Below are 18,390 nucleotides of genomic sequence, written 5' to 3'. Positions count from 1 at the left end.
AAGGTAATTCTGATAGTAAAAGCTGTTCAACAGTGGAACTGACTTCCACCAGGAGCTGCTGGACTCTCCTTCCTTGGAGGTTTTAAAGCAGAGGTTGGATGGCCATCTGTCATGGATGCTTTAGTTGAGAATCCTGCATTCCCTATGATTCTATGTTTTGTGGACATGGCAGCCAACAAACAAGCTTGCATGCTCCAGGAGCTACCTCTTCCCACAATCTGGAATCAACCAGAGTTCTGGGTGCATGTCTGTTGGGTTGCATGTGACTGGTCCAAAGTCACCCAGTGAGCTTCATGGCTGAGTGGGGATTTGGACCCTGGTCTCCCAGGTCCTAGGCTGACACCAAAACCATTACTCCACCTCTTGTGATGTGGGATTGCTGATGCTGCAGTTTTAGATAACAATGAAGTTATTTGAATGCTGAAAATATTAACATCAATATTCAAACATATTTTTAATTGTACTCCTAGAGGCCATGGGCATAGCCAAGGGGGGCAGTTGCCCCCCCAAACCAATACAAATCTGAGGTTCTGCACCCCCTAACAAAAGCCTCCCCCCGCCTCCGTGAACAATCCTGGCTATACCCATGCTAGTGGTGCCACAATAAAACTGCTAGCACATTTCCAAAGTTAAGTAGGGTCCAGTATGGTTTCAAATCCCTACATTGCAAGGGGTTGGACTAGATGACTCTAAGGGTCCCTTCCAACTTAACATTGATATTCTTATTCTAGTATTGCATGCACACAGAGCAACCCACAATGACACCCGTTTGAAAGCGACCAGAACCCCCGTCTCTCGTCCGTGGCACATGTGAACTCTGCTCCAGCTGCGAATTGGCGAGCGGGGAGGGATGCTAATACAACGCGTCTCCGAGTCGTGGTTCTTGCCGCTCGCTCCACCCCTTGTGGTGGGTGTTGATATTGCTGCCGCCGCCGCTATTTCTGCCTCTCTCAGCCAGCCAGCCAGCGAGTCAGTCAGTCAGGCTGCTGCTGGCTGTGGCGGCAGCAGCGGCAGCAGCAGCCACAGCTGAAGCCAGCAGAAGCGAGCGGAAGGAGCTGAGAGCAGCAGCAGAGCTGCCTTCCTCCTCCTCCCTCCGGCCGGAGAGACCATCGCCAGCCCCGGCTTGTCCCCCAAGCGCGGCGAAAGGGAGAAAGCCCAGATCGCCCTCCAGATGCGCTGCTAAGCCTGCCCTGCCCCGGTGACTTCTCCTAGCCGGGCTGGGGGAAGGCGGACCCGGGGAGGGGGGGCAGCCAGCGCTCGGAGTCTCTCCTGCCTCCCTTCGCAACCGCTATGGATCTATTCGACTTTTTCAGGGACTGGGACTTGGACCAGCAGTGGTAGGTTTGATTTCCCACCCCGCTCTTGAATTTCATCACCCTATTGCGATGCCTTCGGGTTGTTGTTGTTATTGTTATTGTTATTATTAGCATCATTAATAGTGCAGCTCAGAAACCTTTTGTTGCATCTTCCTCTCCCCTCCTTCTCAGTGTCTTGTCTTTAATAATAATATCGAGAGCCATGCACCCGTGGTGGTTTTTGTCCGGAGGTGCGTGATGCGCGTCGCATGCCCTGTTTTTCGGAGGATGCTCCAACTTGGAAGTGGTCCATTTGCAAAACAGGCAGCATCTATGGAAGAAGTCGGCATAGCCTCGCTTCCTTTGAACCCGCTCTAGCATCCCATTATTTGAACCCCCTCTTTGAACCTATTCCCAACTCAATCCGATCCCCTGGGGGTGGTGTGGTGTTTGGGGGGTGGGCGTGGGGGTGTTGTTCACGCATCTTTCATTTTCCATGTTTCAAAATAAGTATCAGGACCTATGCTTTCTTGAACCTGTGGGATAAGTTGCAAGGGTGTGTGTGTGTTGGCTACCAAACCAAAAGCAACAAAAAACAAGGGGGGTTATCCAACCAGCAACACTCCCCCACACTGTTCATACATTGTCTTCATTGTGGCATTCTCAAACGTGCAGTTTAGTGGTGTCAGTTGCAAGATTTCTGTCTCTCTCGTTTCCAAAACTGCCTGTGATTGTCCCTCCTCCTACCCCCTCTACTGATCCAGAACTGAAGTGATAGGGTCCCCCCCCCTTCCTAGTCACTGTCAGATCTCTTATTGTTTTAACTTATAAGCTTTGGAAATATCTTGACCATTACCATGTTTTTCTCGAATTTCAGATATGTTGTGATTTGCAAAGAAGAAGGGAGTTGTGTGTGTTGGTTGTTTTTATTGTGAACTTGCTACAAAAAAATAAATCAAGCTTGGCATCTTTAAAAAAGAAAAGAAAAATTGGGGTGTTGATACTGGGGGAGCAGAAGTAGTGCAGAAGTTGTGATTTGATTCTGTATTTAACTTGGAAAACAGAGATGCTTTGTTGCCCATAAATATTTAAATATGATTTGCCAATGTCTGGACTGGTTCTGTGTTTCACTCTGCCAAGCTAACAAGTTGCAATTTGTGCTTTCGCTCTAAAATTTAAAATAATAATAATGAGCAACCGGATTGTGGCCATTTGAGGTAGGCTGTAAATTACTAACCAGGCAAGCAAAGTAAGCAAATGAATAAATTTGCATTTTGCATGCCTGATTGGCAAAAATCTAGGTGACATAGGTAATATTATGATGTGTTTTGCTGAGAGAAGGGCAGAATCATTTTAATTTGCTGGCATTTTAAGTAAATAATTGCTGAAAATACTAATAATAAAACATATAGATTTTATATCAAGCTAATCAGTGACACTTTGTCAAACATACTGTAGTTGCCCAGCTTGAAAACCCTGAAACACTGTCATGTTTTCATTTATTTTATTTTTATAGCGGTTGAGAATCAGTCCTTGGGACCATAAATTACTTGGTATCAGTTTTAATCAGCAAACCAGCATTGTGGATCTTGTGAAGTGTTTTATCAGCTCTGTGTAAACCATCACATTATGTCACTTAATAACCTTGCCGTTGTTACTTAAAAGTAATAATCACAATAAAATTAGTGCTCAATTAAATATGCTGCTTCACAGTATCTTTACCCTGCCAAACTAATTTATTTTTGCAGACAGCTGATAACCACTGTATTGCTACTCAAACAGTATTTGCATACAATTTGCCTAATTTATGGTGTGGGTAACATCATTAATTTAATGGAAGCCGTTACAACTGAGCATGGAGGTGTCGTTTGGAAAAGGAAGCATGTTGCGGTGTTTGTAGAGTCCAACACTGGCTGGGATCAGGATGGTGAATGTTGAAATGATGTGTTTGAGAAAGAAGGAAACTGTTAACATGTGTTTTTGTTGTTGAGGTTTTGGTGGGGGTGGGGTGGGGGTGGACAAGTGTTACAATATTTCCTCCTCTTTCCTGATCACCATTAACTTCTTTTATCAAAGTATTGCCGTTTTGATTTTTTTAAAGGCATCTAATGCTTTTGGCTGCAGGGGCTCTTTCGAGAGTTCGTCTCTTCTGATCTCATATGTGTCTCAGCATGGAGTATCTCCATAAATTCTTTGTCTTGTGTGCCATAATAGGCAAATGCATCAATTTGGTGGGCTTGGGTCTGCATGGTGTTGTGTACATGCACTCACTGGGGGTCTCTGTGAATTTGTGTTGATGTTCACCAAACTATTTTCTTCTGGTGAGAAGAATTTGCCAGCATAGACACTCACTGAATGACCCCCTCCCCAAACAAGCCATAGTCGTCTATAATTTAATGGCTACTGCTACACATTTAATTTTTTTACTTTTGTTCACCCTGTGCACCAGGCTCGTGCCTCTGCCTTGTTTACTGCTAATTAGCTAGTTATGGAATGAGTGCGTTTGCTCCTCAAAGTTGGAAGAAACTGTACATTAAAAACAATCCTGCTTTTTAAAAAAACAAAAACAAAACTGAAACCTGGGTGCAATAGGCAACCCACTCAGAGCTTTTTAGCAATTTGCCCCCCTGATTTCAGCGGCACTTACTCCCAAGCAAGTGCATAAGACCGGGGCTGGAATTGACCAGTGCAAACAATTCTGATGTATGCTGGCTGCTAACTGTTGTGCATTTACATCTAAGTAGCCTTAAGTTCTATCTTTAAGGAACAACAAAAGATAATTTGCCAGAGATGAGCACACAGCAGCAGCCAATCTCTCCCTTAACCTGAAAGAAGAAGGGTTTGTAACCCTGGGATAAATATATGCAGTGAATTACTGCAATATGTACATCTTATTCCACACAGTCAATGTGCATTAAGGAAATGGGATTGTAAATCCAGATACTTATACAAAACTAGTGTAAGCATATGATTTAATGGAAATTTATATTGTAACCTGCTTGGGGCAGAGAGCTAGTTTGAGGTTTGGTTTTCTCTTGATGACGCTATATAAATATAATAATTAAGTTGGGAATGGAAGACCAAAAGCTATATGATAGGTTTGGGGTTGAGTCTGTATCAGAGAACTCCACATGTGTTTCATAGTACATCTTGCAAATGAACCCCAAAGTAAAATTGTACCTGTCTATTTATTTATTCATTACATGTCCCCCCCCCTCACCTAAGGAACTTGGATTGGAATTTATGTAGACCCCCAGTTTTATCTCCACTACCTCTCGGTATATTAAGCTAAAATACAGCAAATGGTCCAAGCCCATCCAAGGCAAATTGTGGCTATCTGGCGATCCGAAGGCAGGTTTCTCTCCATGCAAAATTAAAACTCTGCCCACTACTGGCTCTCTTAGAAAATGACACATGTTAACAGACATAAGGCTCTGTATCAATCTAATTACCTAGGCTACATTCATATCGCAGTTTATTTCATTTCCCTGATGTTTTCCTAACTGTTAATTTCCAGATTATATTTGAGCTTCCACATGACATAGACGGCACTTCTGGAAATCTAGTGGCATAAAAAAATGGAAGTTTAGTGGTAATTTCACTAGCATTTTAATCAGGAAAACCAGCACAATTTCCCCCATGTCTGAATGCACCTTTCATCACCTTGTTTATGGAGGTGTGGAGGCCCAGAAAGAAACCTGGGCAACATGGAGTGACAGTGCTCTCCTCAAGCCAATTTTGTTTTTTGATATTCCCTGGTCCTTTACGAGGAATGTGGAACCAGATAATGTTGGACTCGGAACTCCCATCAGCCCTGGTCAACATGACCCTTGATCTGGGATGATAGGAGCTGGAGTCCAGCAACACCTGGAGGGTCACAGGATTGTCCCTCTTGTCTCCACTGTGCCCATGGGACTTTACAGCACTAAGCAAAGCAAGGCAGATTCCTAAGGTACATAGAAAATTATATTTAAAGATGGTTGGAGGTTAGGAAGGCCCAGGGGTCGGTAACTAGGAACTCCACAATATGGATGTGCTTTGATGGGGCTGTTGAAGGAAGTGAGAGTGTTGGCACTAGGTGTGTTCAGGAAACAAATAACAACAACAATAACAACAACAACAACACCATCACCACCAACAATTTATGCCCCACCCATCTGGCTGGGTTTCCCCAGCCACTCTGGGCAGCTTCCAGCACATATAAAAACAGTAATAATAAGTGATGACAAAGGAAGAGAACTGTCAGAGTCTGAAGTGCTGTGGTTGATCATGAGGTGGGAAGTCCTGGGTTCGAAATGCAGCATGCCCGTCAGGTAACTTTAGCCAAGCCATAATGTACCAGCCATGCCTCAGCATCAATAGTATATTATACTGAAATGTGTAGGAATACAGAAGGCTTCTACAGAGTCAGGCCATTGGAGCATCTAGTTCAGTACTGTCCACACTGAATGGCATTGGCTATCCAGGGTTTCATGCAGGGGGCATTACCAGGCCTACGTGGAGAGATGCTGCGGATTGATCATGAGACCTTCTTACCTGGAAATCAGGTGCTCTGCCACTGATCTAAACTTGTCATTCTCAACTTGTAGGCTTCACTGAGCCAATGTCTATTTGGCTTTTGTGTTGCAGCAGAATCCTAGGTACAGAAAAAAGTTCTATTATGTTTGATGGTCTGGCGTATTGCTGCTAACAAGCAGTCTTGAGTTATCAGCCTTCTGCTGCAGGGCCTAGACACTCTTTCCTTCCCACTTTTTCAAAAAGAAAAAGAAAATCTTTGCTTACAGGGCATGTGGGGAAACTGACGAGCACAGCCGAGGTGAAACCCCAGACACCCTACATCTTATTTTCCCCCAAGGCACCTGTACCTGTAAATTAGTTCAATTTACTTCCGTGCAAATACCTGCGATGTTGCAGCACCCCTTTAACTGCTTAGCAATGCCCCTGTTGCTCCCAGGTAAGACTTGGTAGGCAGTATGGCACAATGGCGACTCCCTTAGTGCTATTAATGAATCAAAACACGTCTTCAAAAAAAGGAAAGATAATGCTTCAGAGGGTTTTGTTTGTTTGTTTGTTTGTTTACCTCATAAAAAAGAGAGGTTGATTTACACCAGACATCAACAGTAATCCAATTGCATCAAACGGGGAAGAAAACTGGACATTTATTCAAGAAGCTTAAACTCACTAAACTGTAACATAAATAGAAAGGTCAGAAGTTGCCCTGTAGCTGGTGGAAGTGAGAATGGACCATCTGTAGGTCAGGTCTCCTTCACTCCCCATATTCCCCCCCCCCCATGTCTCTCTCCTAAACCAAGCCACCTGCTTCCCACCAGGGCATTCCATCAAACCTACTTCCTCAACTGGGAGTGGGGAACCCTGCTTGCTTGCCAGACAAAGGTGAACTGTTTTTGGTCTCTACCTCAGCACATTTGTGAGTGCTTCTTCCCTTCTTCCCACCTCCCTCCCTCCAATATGCTGCCCTGGGATGCCTTCTCAGTTACTGTGCTTTACTGCCCGGAGGCCTCAAATCACTTATTAAATAACTGTTTCCCTCTGAACACAGGGATGGTTCAATGTTGCCTAATGGGTACGTGTGAAATGGAGTAGATAGATTCCCCCCCCCCTTTTTTGCGGTAGGAGTTGGAGGAAATTGAAATACTGAATGGAATACTCATTAACAAAAGAAATCCCATCTCTTTCCCCTTCTGTTCTCTTTTTGGAAGTTAAAGTGTGTTTATTTAGGGAATTTGTATTAGGCACATCCCCAAAGTAATTATTTAGGATCATTTTCAGTTTCCCCACTCCCAAACATAAAGGAATTACTCACCATGCTCCTTGCATGTGGTTGAAGGATTAGGATCTGTCAGAATGAGCAGCTGAGTCTAGGAGGAAATAAAATACAGTCCGGTTTGAGGCTTGGGAGGGTGGAATAAGCCCCGCAATTGATTATGCCGTAACGTACTAAATTTTTCCTGGGCTTCCATGAGATTGCAAAGAATGTTAAACCAGAGTGGATCCTGGTGTTTGCAAAACACACAGCCTTGTATGCCACTGATGAGTCAAAATGATGAAGTAAGTGTGATGGAGGGGTGGGTTGTTTTGCTAATGAGTAACCTAAGAATGTTGCAGGTTTTTTTTTAAAAAAAAACAGAGAAATCAAGAATGGACTAAAACAAAAGAGTGAACTTTCAAGTGAAAAGAAAAGAATCCAGAATTTTTGGACAGCTTTATGCAAATGTTGGTTGCACTGTACATATATAATAATAATAATAATAATAATAATAATAATAATAATTTATTATTTGTACCCCGCCCATCTGGCTGGGTTTCCCCAGCCACTCTGGGCGGCTTCCATAGAAACCAAACATATACTAAAATATCACACATTAAAAACTTCCCTGAACAGGGCTGCCTTAAGATGTCTTCTGAATGTCAGGTAGTTGTTTTATCGCTTTGACATCTGATGGGAGGGCGTTCCACAGGGCGGGCGCCACTACCGAGAAGGCCCTCTGCCTGGTTCCCTGTAGCTTTGCTTCTCGCAATGAGGGAACCGCCCCATATAAGCCCCATGTAAATCAGATGGAGGTGGGTATGTGCAGTTTGAGTGTGAGATTGCAGGGGAGAGCCTCAAATGCCCTCAGACTTAAGCTCAGGCACTGCATGCAGAAAGTTGGGAGTTCAACAACATCTGAAGTACTACAGGTTCCCCATCCCTGTGCTGAATTATGTGTGTTATTGTTTGTTTTTCAAAAAGTCCCAGATTTATTATCTCATTTAGATAATAAATTGAAAGCACTTAGGAATGTCCCTCCTTCCTTTCTTTTTGATATGACATCTCACCTATTGGCTTGGTAGAACGACTTGCCCTAATCAGCATCCATGTATCAAGGGTGAAGGACCTCAGGCCAGGAGGTTGAATATGGCCTTCTGGGATAATCCTGAGGCCACATCCCCACCCCAGGCCACATCTGTGACTGTAGCTCAGTGGCAGAGCATCTGCCTTGCATGTAGAAGGTCCCAGGTTCAATCCCTGGCATCTCCAGGTAGGCTGGGAGAGAACCCTACTTGAAACCTTGGAGAGCTGTTACCAGTCAGTGTAGACAATACTGAATGAGATAGACCAGTGGTCTGACTCAGTAGAAGGCATTTACCTATGTTCCATGCTCTGTACTCACTTATCAGTATACAGATTTTCCATCAGCAACTGGAAACTCCAAACAAGTGACTGGCTAAATCAGGCATAGGCAACCTTCGGCCCTCCAGATGTTTTTGACTACAATTCCCATCATCCCTGACCACTGGTCCTGTGAGCAAGGGATCATGGGAGTTGTAAGCCAAAACATTTGGAGGGCCAAAGGTTGCCTATGTCTGGGTTAAATGATGGTATTTCCTAGGAGTTTGAAATGTTTTTCAGGTTCCCTTTCTTCTTCTCAAATACCTATTCTCCAAATATTATTACCTGATACCATCTAAAGTAACTTAACCAGCAGAAACACCCACACCCACAGTATGTATTGGTTGCTGGAAGCATCAACATCGAACTCTTGTGTTTGATTGAGACTGTTTTGGCGATATAAAGAATGTACTCATTCCAGTGCATTGGGAATGGAGGAGGGAATTATTATTTGTGGCAGTGCATCTTTCATGAGATTAGTGGTGGGGGATAAATTTGATTCAGTACGTGTTTAAGGTGAACCTACATTATTTGCACTTTCTGAAACAATATGTAAGCGCAAACACAGCTGCCCTTCAAAATTTGCACTTCTCCACGTTTTACAGTGCAAGTTCTCCAGTCAAGTGATGTGTTCAATGTAATGTAACCTATTCTACAAAGGCTAAAACTCACTTTCATTGTTTCACCCATTTGTCCTCTTTACCCACCCACTACTGGAATGTGGCTCCTGAAAGGTTGTCCTGAATGGAATGTGGCCCTCAGATTGGAAAAAATCCTGGTATATTCTGTCGGATTCAGTCCGCTCAACTAAGCTTTTTCTTTTTCTTTTCTTTTTAAAAAAACAACCATCCTACTATCGTTTTCAGTTCAGTACTCTGCCCACAAAGGGAACTAAGGAATACCTAACAACTTGAAAGCTTTTACTATCCAAAGGTAGCTGGCTAATGATGCTTGGCAATTCAAAGAGTTGTTTAAATTGTTGCAGTGTCTCTTGGACATGAACTCCCTGACCCTGATTATCTACAGACTAATGGAGATATCTAGAGATAAAAGGATATCAGAAGAGGAGGGAGGGAAGAGAAAAACAAATTCCTTGTCAGCAGGGATTTGAAGTCTGCTTCGGATGACTTGTAATGATCCAGTGACCTTAAGTTGAGAAATGCCTGAAAGGTATGCTGGACAGCCAAGTGAGTAACTAGGGCTATGTTGTACCTCTGCCGTTGGAGGCAATATGCTTCTGAATGCCAGATTCTGGTAATCACAGGTGGGGAGACAGCTGCTGCACTCAGGTCCTGTTTTGGGGCTTTTGATTGGCCACTGCAAGAACAGGATGGAGGAATAGAGGGGCCTTTGGGTTAATCCATCAGGTGCTTTTTATATTAACTTGCGTTACAATCTTAAGTTGAAGGAAGTCCCGCGGAGATCAGTTAAGCACATTCCCTAGTGTGCATGCTTCGTAAAGGGGAATGCCTTGCTCTACAAATTATTATTTTGGATCCTGGCCAAGCAAACATCTGAATGCTTATCTACAGCTTGTCTGAACTGCCCACTTGAATGGAATTGTTGTGTGTAGAAGCCAAGAGCCTACAAAGGTTCAGAAACAGGCAAAGGAAAAGATGCAGCTCTCCTTGGACTGTACCACTTCAAGAGGACCAGGCCAACAATTACCCTGGGAGGGTAGGAAACCTGTAGCCCTCCAAATATTGGTAGGCTCCAGCTCCCATCAGCCTCAACCAGCATGAACAATTATCAAGGTTGATGGGAGTGGCAGTCTAGCAGTGTTTGGAGGGCCACAAGTCCTGTACCCCTTAGCTAGCATGGCCAATCGTCAGGGATTGTTGGGCTTTCCTGAGCATTCCACCTTGGCCTCATGATTCTCCCTAGGCTGTGAATGGTCCTGAGCTATAGCCCTCAGCAGCCATCCTTTGCATTCTCCTTGAGTGTTCTTGCTTGGCTGTAAATGTGCTCTTGAACTCCAATCATGTGCCTTGCTTATCTAGAGGGAGAATCGAGAGGGAAGCATGAATGTGAAGAAACCAACCAGAGGCAGCCCAGCCATTAGACAGGGTGAGGTCACTGCCTCAGGTGGCAGATGCCCTTGAGGTGACATTCCTGCAGGCACCCTGCCTGCCATGCTGCCAATGTTGGACAAGTTCAGCACCGATTTCTGGCAAGATCTTGTGGGATGTAGAAGATGTCACATGATTTTGGGTGAGATCTTGCCCCAAATTGACACCATCTAGCCTGAAATTGGTGGGATTGGATGTGGCAGGGTGCACGGCGGCAGCAGAGCAAGGAGGGCAGGTGGCACTGGTGGCAGGAGCAGCAAGGAAAGGCAGCACTTTCTGTTTCACCTCAAGTGGCGAAACAGGATGTACCACTCCTGAAACTAATGTACTGTACAAAGGTAACATTTACAGAGATTGCTCCACCCACTTCTGCTTTTGGCTCTACCTACCACTGGCATGTGGCCCTCAGAAGGCTTTCCAGAAGAGAATGTGGCCCTTGAGGTGAAAGCAGGTTATCCACTCCTGTGCTGGAGCTTCTGCAGAGCTTCTGCTTTTCGTGACTCTTTAACAGAAGAGGGAGGGCTGATTAACTTATTTCAGTAGGCGGGGGACTTGCAAAGCCAAAGTGAATTTTAAATGTAGATTAGGAGTAAATGTTGACAGCCAAGGCAGCATTACCTCAGCTGATTAATTTATAAGGATGCTGGTCAATGATTTTAACCAACAGCTATGTATAACGGAATCTTAATGGGATCTGTCTGTTAAGATTATACAAAGGAGAAGTATTTGATTTATTTCATAGGGTATTTCCCCACCGCCCATCCCCTTTCTTCAAAGCTCCACTTTAACTTCATACAAATAATGCATTAGTCACACAGGATAAAATGGCATATTGAATAAAATTGTGATTTTGTCTGCCTTTCATAATCTGATTTAGTAAGGGATTAAATCTGTTTGAGTAGTTTATTCATATCATAAAAAGAGATTGTTGGCTGAATGAAATCTTTTACATCTGCCACTTTCTATCTCATTAGGAAAGACAGTAATGCAAAGCCCTTCATTTCTTTATAACGTATTCCCCATCACCACCACACATCCCCTGGCATTTCTGAGGATAGTTATTTGTTTGTTTGTGGTCCTCTGTATATATTTGTGTGCTAGATTAAGGCCGGGTAGGATTAACCACCAAAGTTAAATACTGCCTTTGTTGTTGGAAGCAACTGGCCATGGGGCTTAAGAAAGAAGCAAGACTCAGCTATGAAATTTAGGCAAAGTATGGTGCTTTCACCATTTGTCTTGTGGGATTCTTGGAGACATCTGGTTGGCCAATGTGAAGGCAAAAGCATGTTGGACTAGAAGGTCCTTAGGTCTGATCTAGTAGACAGGGCCAGCTCTATCGTGCCTCAGAGTGAGGTAGCTGCCTCAGGCTGTAGCAGATGTGGTTGCTAAGAGCAATGGCAGGATGCTGGAAGACAGAGCTCTGTGTGACAATAGCTCTGCCTGACCTCCCCTATATTAGCCTGCTATATTCAAGTGTCAGGAATGGGCAGGATGCTGACGAGTGTGCACTGGGGGCAGAGGCGGAAGTAGGGCTGGAGTATTGACTTGGGAGAGGGGGTCAGCGATTTGTGGGGAACTGTACCAGCAAGGAGGCAAGAGTCAGAGACAAGGGAAGCTTCAGTGTTTGAGGGTGGAGCACAGGATGGGTCTGAAAAAGACAAGGAAGATGTGGGTCAGGCAAGTGAAGGGCCAGTTGCTTCCCCACCCTCTCCCGCACCACTACCTCCCAGAACCAGGAGGGGGTTGAAGACAGATGAGCAGAAGAAGTTTCCACACAGGTGTAAGCTCTGGCTGCATGAATGCAGCCTGCTGATAAACTGATGGGGGGGTGGTCCCCTGTTGCTGCAACTGCTCTGTAGAGTGCTTACCTTGGAATAGTTTCCTAGACGCTAGGCTGGTGTGCGTAGGAATCCAGAGCTGTACAAGTGACTGTAAGTGTGATCTTTGACAATAAATCACTACTCTGCTGTGTGCATTCCTTTGGATGGAAAATGCCCTTGACGTCAAGTGAGGTGGAGAACTCTGTGTAGAATTGTGGTTTCTGTACATCATGGGTAGGGAACCTCATTCCTGGGGCTCCTTCTTGGTTTTCCATATGCTTCATCCCTTCTTCCCAAGCCACATCACTCACCAGTCCTGCTTTGCACCCTGAATGTTTATGTCCAGATGGAATGTGATGATGAACACAAAGGATGCCTCTTCCTTGTCTGGATGGAGGATAGAGAGGGGCATGTGTAGAAATTACTCTGTTGTACAAAGGTAAAATTTGCATCCATTGTTCCACCTCTTTTTGCCTGTGGTCCTGCCCACCGGTGCCAAGGAGGGAATGCAGTCCTTATGCTGCAAAAGGTTCATCTTCTCTGCTTTAAATGGGTAGAGGGGGAATTATTTTGCCCTTCTCAAAAGAAAAGAAAATGTCACGAGCTGCTCCTGCTGGAGGGGCTCTCCTTGCACACTTAATAGTCTTCATCTCTCTTCGTTCCTAAATTTCTCTGCTCTTTCAGCCTGTTGACGACACCTCAAATTGTCCAATTTCACTGGGGATTTTTTCTAGCATGGAACACAGAGCGTTCATAGTAAAAACAACAGCAGCAGCAACAAACCATGGCAACACCTTCCCTTATGGCTTGTTTTTCTACCTAGCTTACAAAAATTTGTTTCGTAATATTATTTATTTATGCAACCAAGAAGACCCTGCTCTGGAATGGCAAGCAATCTTATTGGATGAACATAGATGATGATTTCATAGTATTGTACAGTTGGAAGGGACACAAAGCATCATCTAATCTAACCCCCTGCAATGTAACTTTATATTCTTATTAATTAAAATTATTAGTCACTCCCCCCCCAAAAAAAAACCTCAAAGAGAATAACACATACTGTAAAACTAGCATAAAACTAAAACAGAGTAAAATCAAAACCTCATTCATTTTTAGAAGGCAGGAGTAAAACACATTGGAAAGTAGTGGACTCTCCTTCCTTGGAGGCTTTTAAGCAGAGGTTCATGAATGCATTGCAGGGGGTTGGACTAGATGACCCTTGAGGTCCCTTCCAACTCTAAACTGCCATGATTCTATGACCCCACCTATTGAAGATGGCTACAGATAATTAAGTGGGACACAGATGGCACTGTGGGCTAAACCACAGAGCCTAGGACTTGCCGATCAGAAGGTCGGTGGTTTGAATCCCCACGATGGGGTGAGCTCCTGTTGCTCGGTCCCTGCTCCTGCCCACCTAGCAGTTCGAACGCAGGTCAAAGTGCAAGTAGATAAATAGGTACCGCTCTGGCGGGAAGGAAAACGGCGTTTCTGTGCACTGCTCTGGTTCGCCAGAAGTGGCTTAGTCATGCTGGCCACATGACCTGGAAGCTGTACGCCGGCTCCCTCGGCCAGTAAAGTGAGATGAGCGCCGCAACCCCAGAGTTGGCCACTACTGGACCTAATGGTCAGGGGTCCCTTTACCTTTACAGATAATTAAAGCCAAATGCCTGGCGAAAAAAGAAATCTTTCCCCCAAGTGCCTAAAGATGGCGCTAGGCAAGCATCCCTGGGAAGAGCATTCCATAAGCAGGGAGCCTCCATTGAAAAGGCCACGTCTTGTGTTGCCACTCTCCTGACCTTCCATGGAAGGGGCAAACAGAGGGGAGCCTCACAGAGAACCACATTTGCCAAGAACATAAGGTGAGTTCAACCATGTGCTACACATGGAGACTCTATATCCATGGAGGAGGGAGAGGTAGGGATGCATGCGGAACCTCCTGCCCCACTTTCAACAAACACATTGTTCCAACATGCTCAGTCTTGACCTTTCCCTGGGTTGAGTGAAGAAGGTCTGCAGAGGGCTTCTGTTTACATCTGTCAACCCCCAGATAGCGGTGGGAAGCTCCCTGGCAGGGGTTGGGGTACATGAAGACAACAGCCTGCCCTGGTTCTTTGTCTGCTGCACCTGGGATTTTGAAGTAGACTCCCCCTGTGCACAGTAGCATCTGGTGTCTATTGTGGCAGAAAGCAGAGAGCCCAACAGTAGGTGGAGACAGAGCCAACGACAGGCAGAGCCAAATGATTCAAGTTTGGGGTTCCATCTTCCTCCCCGCTGAGCTCTACAGGGACAACACCAAAGATCGAAGGGGAATCTGGCATGCAGTGCCACCCCAAAGACTGACTGTAAAGAGAAAGACTGGCAGGCGAGTGCTGGCTGAGTTTAGTGGAGCAGTGCCCCATTTGCCCTAACAGAGCAGTCACCACTGCCTGTGGATGTAAATTCCATTCCATCTTTCATGAGCTATCCTCTTTGAATTTACCTAATCCTTTTAAAATGTCAGCTGAGTTAATGGTTTTTGCCACCTCTTGTGGCATTGCATTTAATGAGATAATTATATGTGTCATTTCAAGTGTCTCCCCCTCCCCACCTTTGGTGTGTCCTAGATCTGCTGATAGATTCATAGGTGGAAATGGGATTGTAGCACAGTGGGAGGGGGGGATCTTCCTTTCCATACCACTCTTAGGGTTCATCAGAACATAGCCACCTGTTCAGAAAAATAGGGCGGCCAGTTGCAAAAAAGGACAGGGCTTGTGTCAGCTGCAGGGGCAGCATTTCCTGTTTCGCCACTGCCACTCCCTCAACCACCTCTTCTTGCCACTGCCACCACATGCCCTGCTGCATCCACCACTGGTGGAGAAGCACCACCACCATTGGCACTGGCTGAGATCTTGCCCTAAATGGATTCAATATTGCCCAAAATCAATACTGATGGCAACAGCACTTCTCCACCTGCAGTGGAGATGGCAGGCAGGTGGGGAGCCTGTGGGTGTGCTGCCTGGCAGCTTCTGCCGCCTGAGGCAGCAGCCTCGCCCTGCCTAATGCCTGGGCCGGCTCTGCTAAGCTGAAATCCCCTCTTAAAGTGCACAAGCCCTGTCCTCTTTTACCATCTAGCCCAGTGTATTACAAACGCCTCAGGGCTTTGCCAGCATTCACACATGCACAGCAATGCTTTTTTTTAAAAGTCCATCTTACTGTTGTCTGATTGCTTTGTCTAATCCTGTACCCAGTGTTACAGTGGCTGCTATAAAATATGGTACAAGCATTAAATAACAGAACAACAACACACAAGCAACATTCCTTTAGCTATTTTGGCTCAAGTAGCACTGTGTGTGTGTGTGTGTGTGTGTGTGTGTGTGTGTGTGTGTTTAAACATAATTAAAAGTGCAGAGAGAAAAAAATTCCATGTTTGTGCCTCTGAGGGAAATGGTTCAGCAGTGGCTAAAACCAAGCAGAACAGACACAGTGAGAAGTTTATCAGTGCATGACCCAGAGTCCTTAAAGTGATCTGTGGTTGGCAGTTGCGCTGTAAGTCTGCTTCTTGTCTCGGTCATTGCTCTGGCTAAAGTGTCTGCGCTTAGCAATTAGAGGGTGAGTAGATCACCTAGAAAGATCAGGTGAGAGTATCTGGTGATGATAACACTAGCTCAGCAGGCAAGCTCCTTGGTGATACCATTTCTGCCATCTCTCTTAATAAAGGCAGCTAATTATGGAGAGCTTGATCAGACTGATATTATTTGCCTGAACGAAATGTGTAATTTCCAGTTAAACAAGGTAGAGTTCAGACTAATAGCCTTGGGAGATATTCATTGGCCTCCTTATGAGTGTCAACTTGTACCATTAATAGCCATCTTTATTGGATTTTGTATTTGGAAATGTTACTTAGGTTAAATGATGCCCAGCCAAGGCATCTGACATTCAAGTTGTATGTCCGAATAATTTGCATGCATTTTGATTAAGTAGTTTAATTACAACTTACATATATCCTCCTATGCATTTAAAATAATGGCTCTGGAGGAAAAGAACGTGTTTTCTGGATCAGCAGAAGTAGACAGGAGAAATAGTTTTGTATGGGAACCTTGCTTTGAAATTACACATTCTGCTAGCTTATGATAGCAGATGTTTTGAACATTCTTTGTTGAAGGCTACAATCTTAAACACACTTACTAGTAGGAGGGATTCAGTATTGTGCTATAGCAATTGTTCTGTTAGCACAAGCATTTCAGCTTGCTAAATGGAATGACCCTGCTCTCCACACCCCAAACAGTTCTTGCACCCACCCCCAACCAATGGGAGCAGGAGGGAGAGATGAGCAGGAGAAAAGTCCCATTGCTCCAGCAGAAGTCCTTGTATGGACTCCTGTAAGTGGGACTCAGTAGCTGAATCTGGCCCAGTGGAACATATTCCTGACTAAACGTGCATTGGATTGCAATGTAACTCTTGCAACAACTTTGTAAGGTAGGCTGACATTCATAACTGTACAGTATTACAATCTGGCATGGAGGATGACCCTTCACTGAGGCTGTCTAGTGAGCTGGTGGCTGGAGTCGGATTTGTGATGCTGAAAGTAATTGCTTGAAACATAAGGAGCCTCCAAGTGACTTATGAAATTTTAAAAGCATAAAGTGTGGCATAAAAAAGAACGAATTACAATAAAAAACTATGCAGTAGCCCATAAAACAAACCCAATAAAACAGCAGCAGCAATGGTGGGGGGGGGGGGGAGTCTACCCATAGACAGAAAAATCATTATCATTCATAAAAAGCCTGGGAAAAGAGATAAGATTTCTCCTGGCGCCGGGAGGATATTAAGGAAGGCACTAGGGAGACTTCACTGGAGAGAGAGCTGTGCAAGTGGGGAGCCACAACCAACAAGTCCCCCTCCCTTATCAGGACTTCTCATCTTGCAGTCTATGCTCTTTCCCACAACAATGCACCAATTTGTTGGTACCACACCATGGTGGGACTGAGGCTGATTTAATGGATCCCATAGCTCAGTTGGTGAATTCAGACTTGAGGTGACCTGTAACTGACTTGGTGCAGATTTCACTTGCTCGTTGTGCTGATGGTGGAAGACCTCTTGGGTTTTGATCCAGTTCCTTTCCTTTTCTGGGATGTGGATGCAGCGCATCCTGACACTCATTTGAGGCTTGTAAAGAAAATGAAGGAAGGACAAAAATAGCCATGCCTTTAATGGCACTCGTGGCCCCCTGACCACCTGTCCCAGGGGAAAGAGGAAGCCAGAGTGGTTTAAAACAGAAGTGAAACTTTTAGCTGCTCTTTGGCGTCAAGAGTGCAGACCACAGGTGCTAAAAGCTTGGGCAGTGACAGCCATGATATGAAAAGAGATTTTTTGCAATGGGTCCCTTAGTTGTGGGATGAGTTGGCCTTCCTCAGTACTGTGAAAAGGCAGACATGCAGATCACTAACAGTTTAATGCCTCTCTATCTCCTTTCATATCTTTAAAAGTGCTCTGCGAATGTTCATTTAGTGCTGTGCCGCTGAGCAACACTCAGTGCTTAAAGTTCATTCCAAATTTGAAGGGCTGGAGGCTGGAGGCAGGAGGCAAAAGCCAGCTCCCCTCTGAATCAGCATTCTAGGACACCTGAAGTGTCCGCCACCAACATTGCCTCGAGCATCACCTCACATATCAATGAATTGTGCCATTTTGTGCCATATGGGGCTGAGATATGGGGCATGGTGTTCATTATTCATGCTAGCATTTTTAAAAGCAAAGCGAAACAAAACATTGTTAAATAGCAAAAGTGTTCAAGGGATTTAAGGGGAGGTGGGGTTTCTTGGTGACATCACAGAAGGCTAGCCAATTAGCGGGATGCAGGGCGGCACCTCTGCTCTAGGCTTGCAGAGCTGTGTGTCTCCTGACTTGAGCCTGACTCTCTAGAGAGAAAGTACACTTGTGTTGAATGTAATGTGGGTGCTTACAAAGTGCCTTTCTTTATGTCTGCCTTTATCATTATTGCTTCTAAAGAAATGTGAAGTGTGTAATGGTGGCTGCAGGAATAAGGCAAAACCTATTTC

The 18,390-nt window shown here is 44.9% G+C and overlaps 1 protein-coding gene across 5 annotated transcripts in view; it reads left to right on the top strand.

Annotated features, from left to right (window-relative positions):
* Nucleotides 1–963: 963 nt before the first annotated feature.
* Nucleotides 964–18,390, top strand: part of AFF2 (ALF transcription elongation factor 2) — a 396,915-nt gene continuing 379,488 nt past the window's right edge. For 3 of the 5 annotated variants that reach the window (XM_080991062.1, XM_080991061.1, XM_080991060.1), the window contains exon 1: nt 964–1,337. In XM_080991062.1, the coding sequence (XP_080847188.1) occupies nt 1,291–1,337 (47 nt within the window). In that variant the 5' untranslated portion in view covers nt 964–1,290. The remainder of the gene's footprint in view (nt 1,338–18,390) is intronic. The other 2 variants (XM_080991066.1, XM_080991063.1) reach the window with 1 other exon arrangement.

This window comes from Podarcis pityusensis, assembly GCF_964106645.2.
Source record: "Podarcis pityusensis genome assembly, chromosome: Z".
In the NCBI taxonomy this organism is placed as follows: Eukaryota; Metazoa; Chordata; class Lepidosauria; order Squamata; family Lacertidae; genus Podarcis; species Podarcis pityusensis.
The sequence above is the reverse complement of the archived record's forward strand: the minus strand, read 5'-3'. Positions and strand labels throughout refer to the sequence as shown.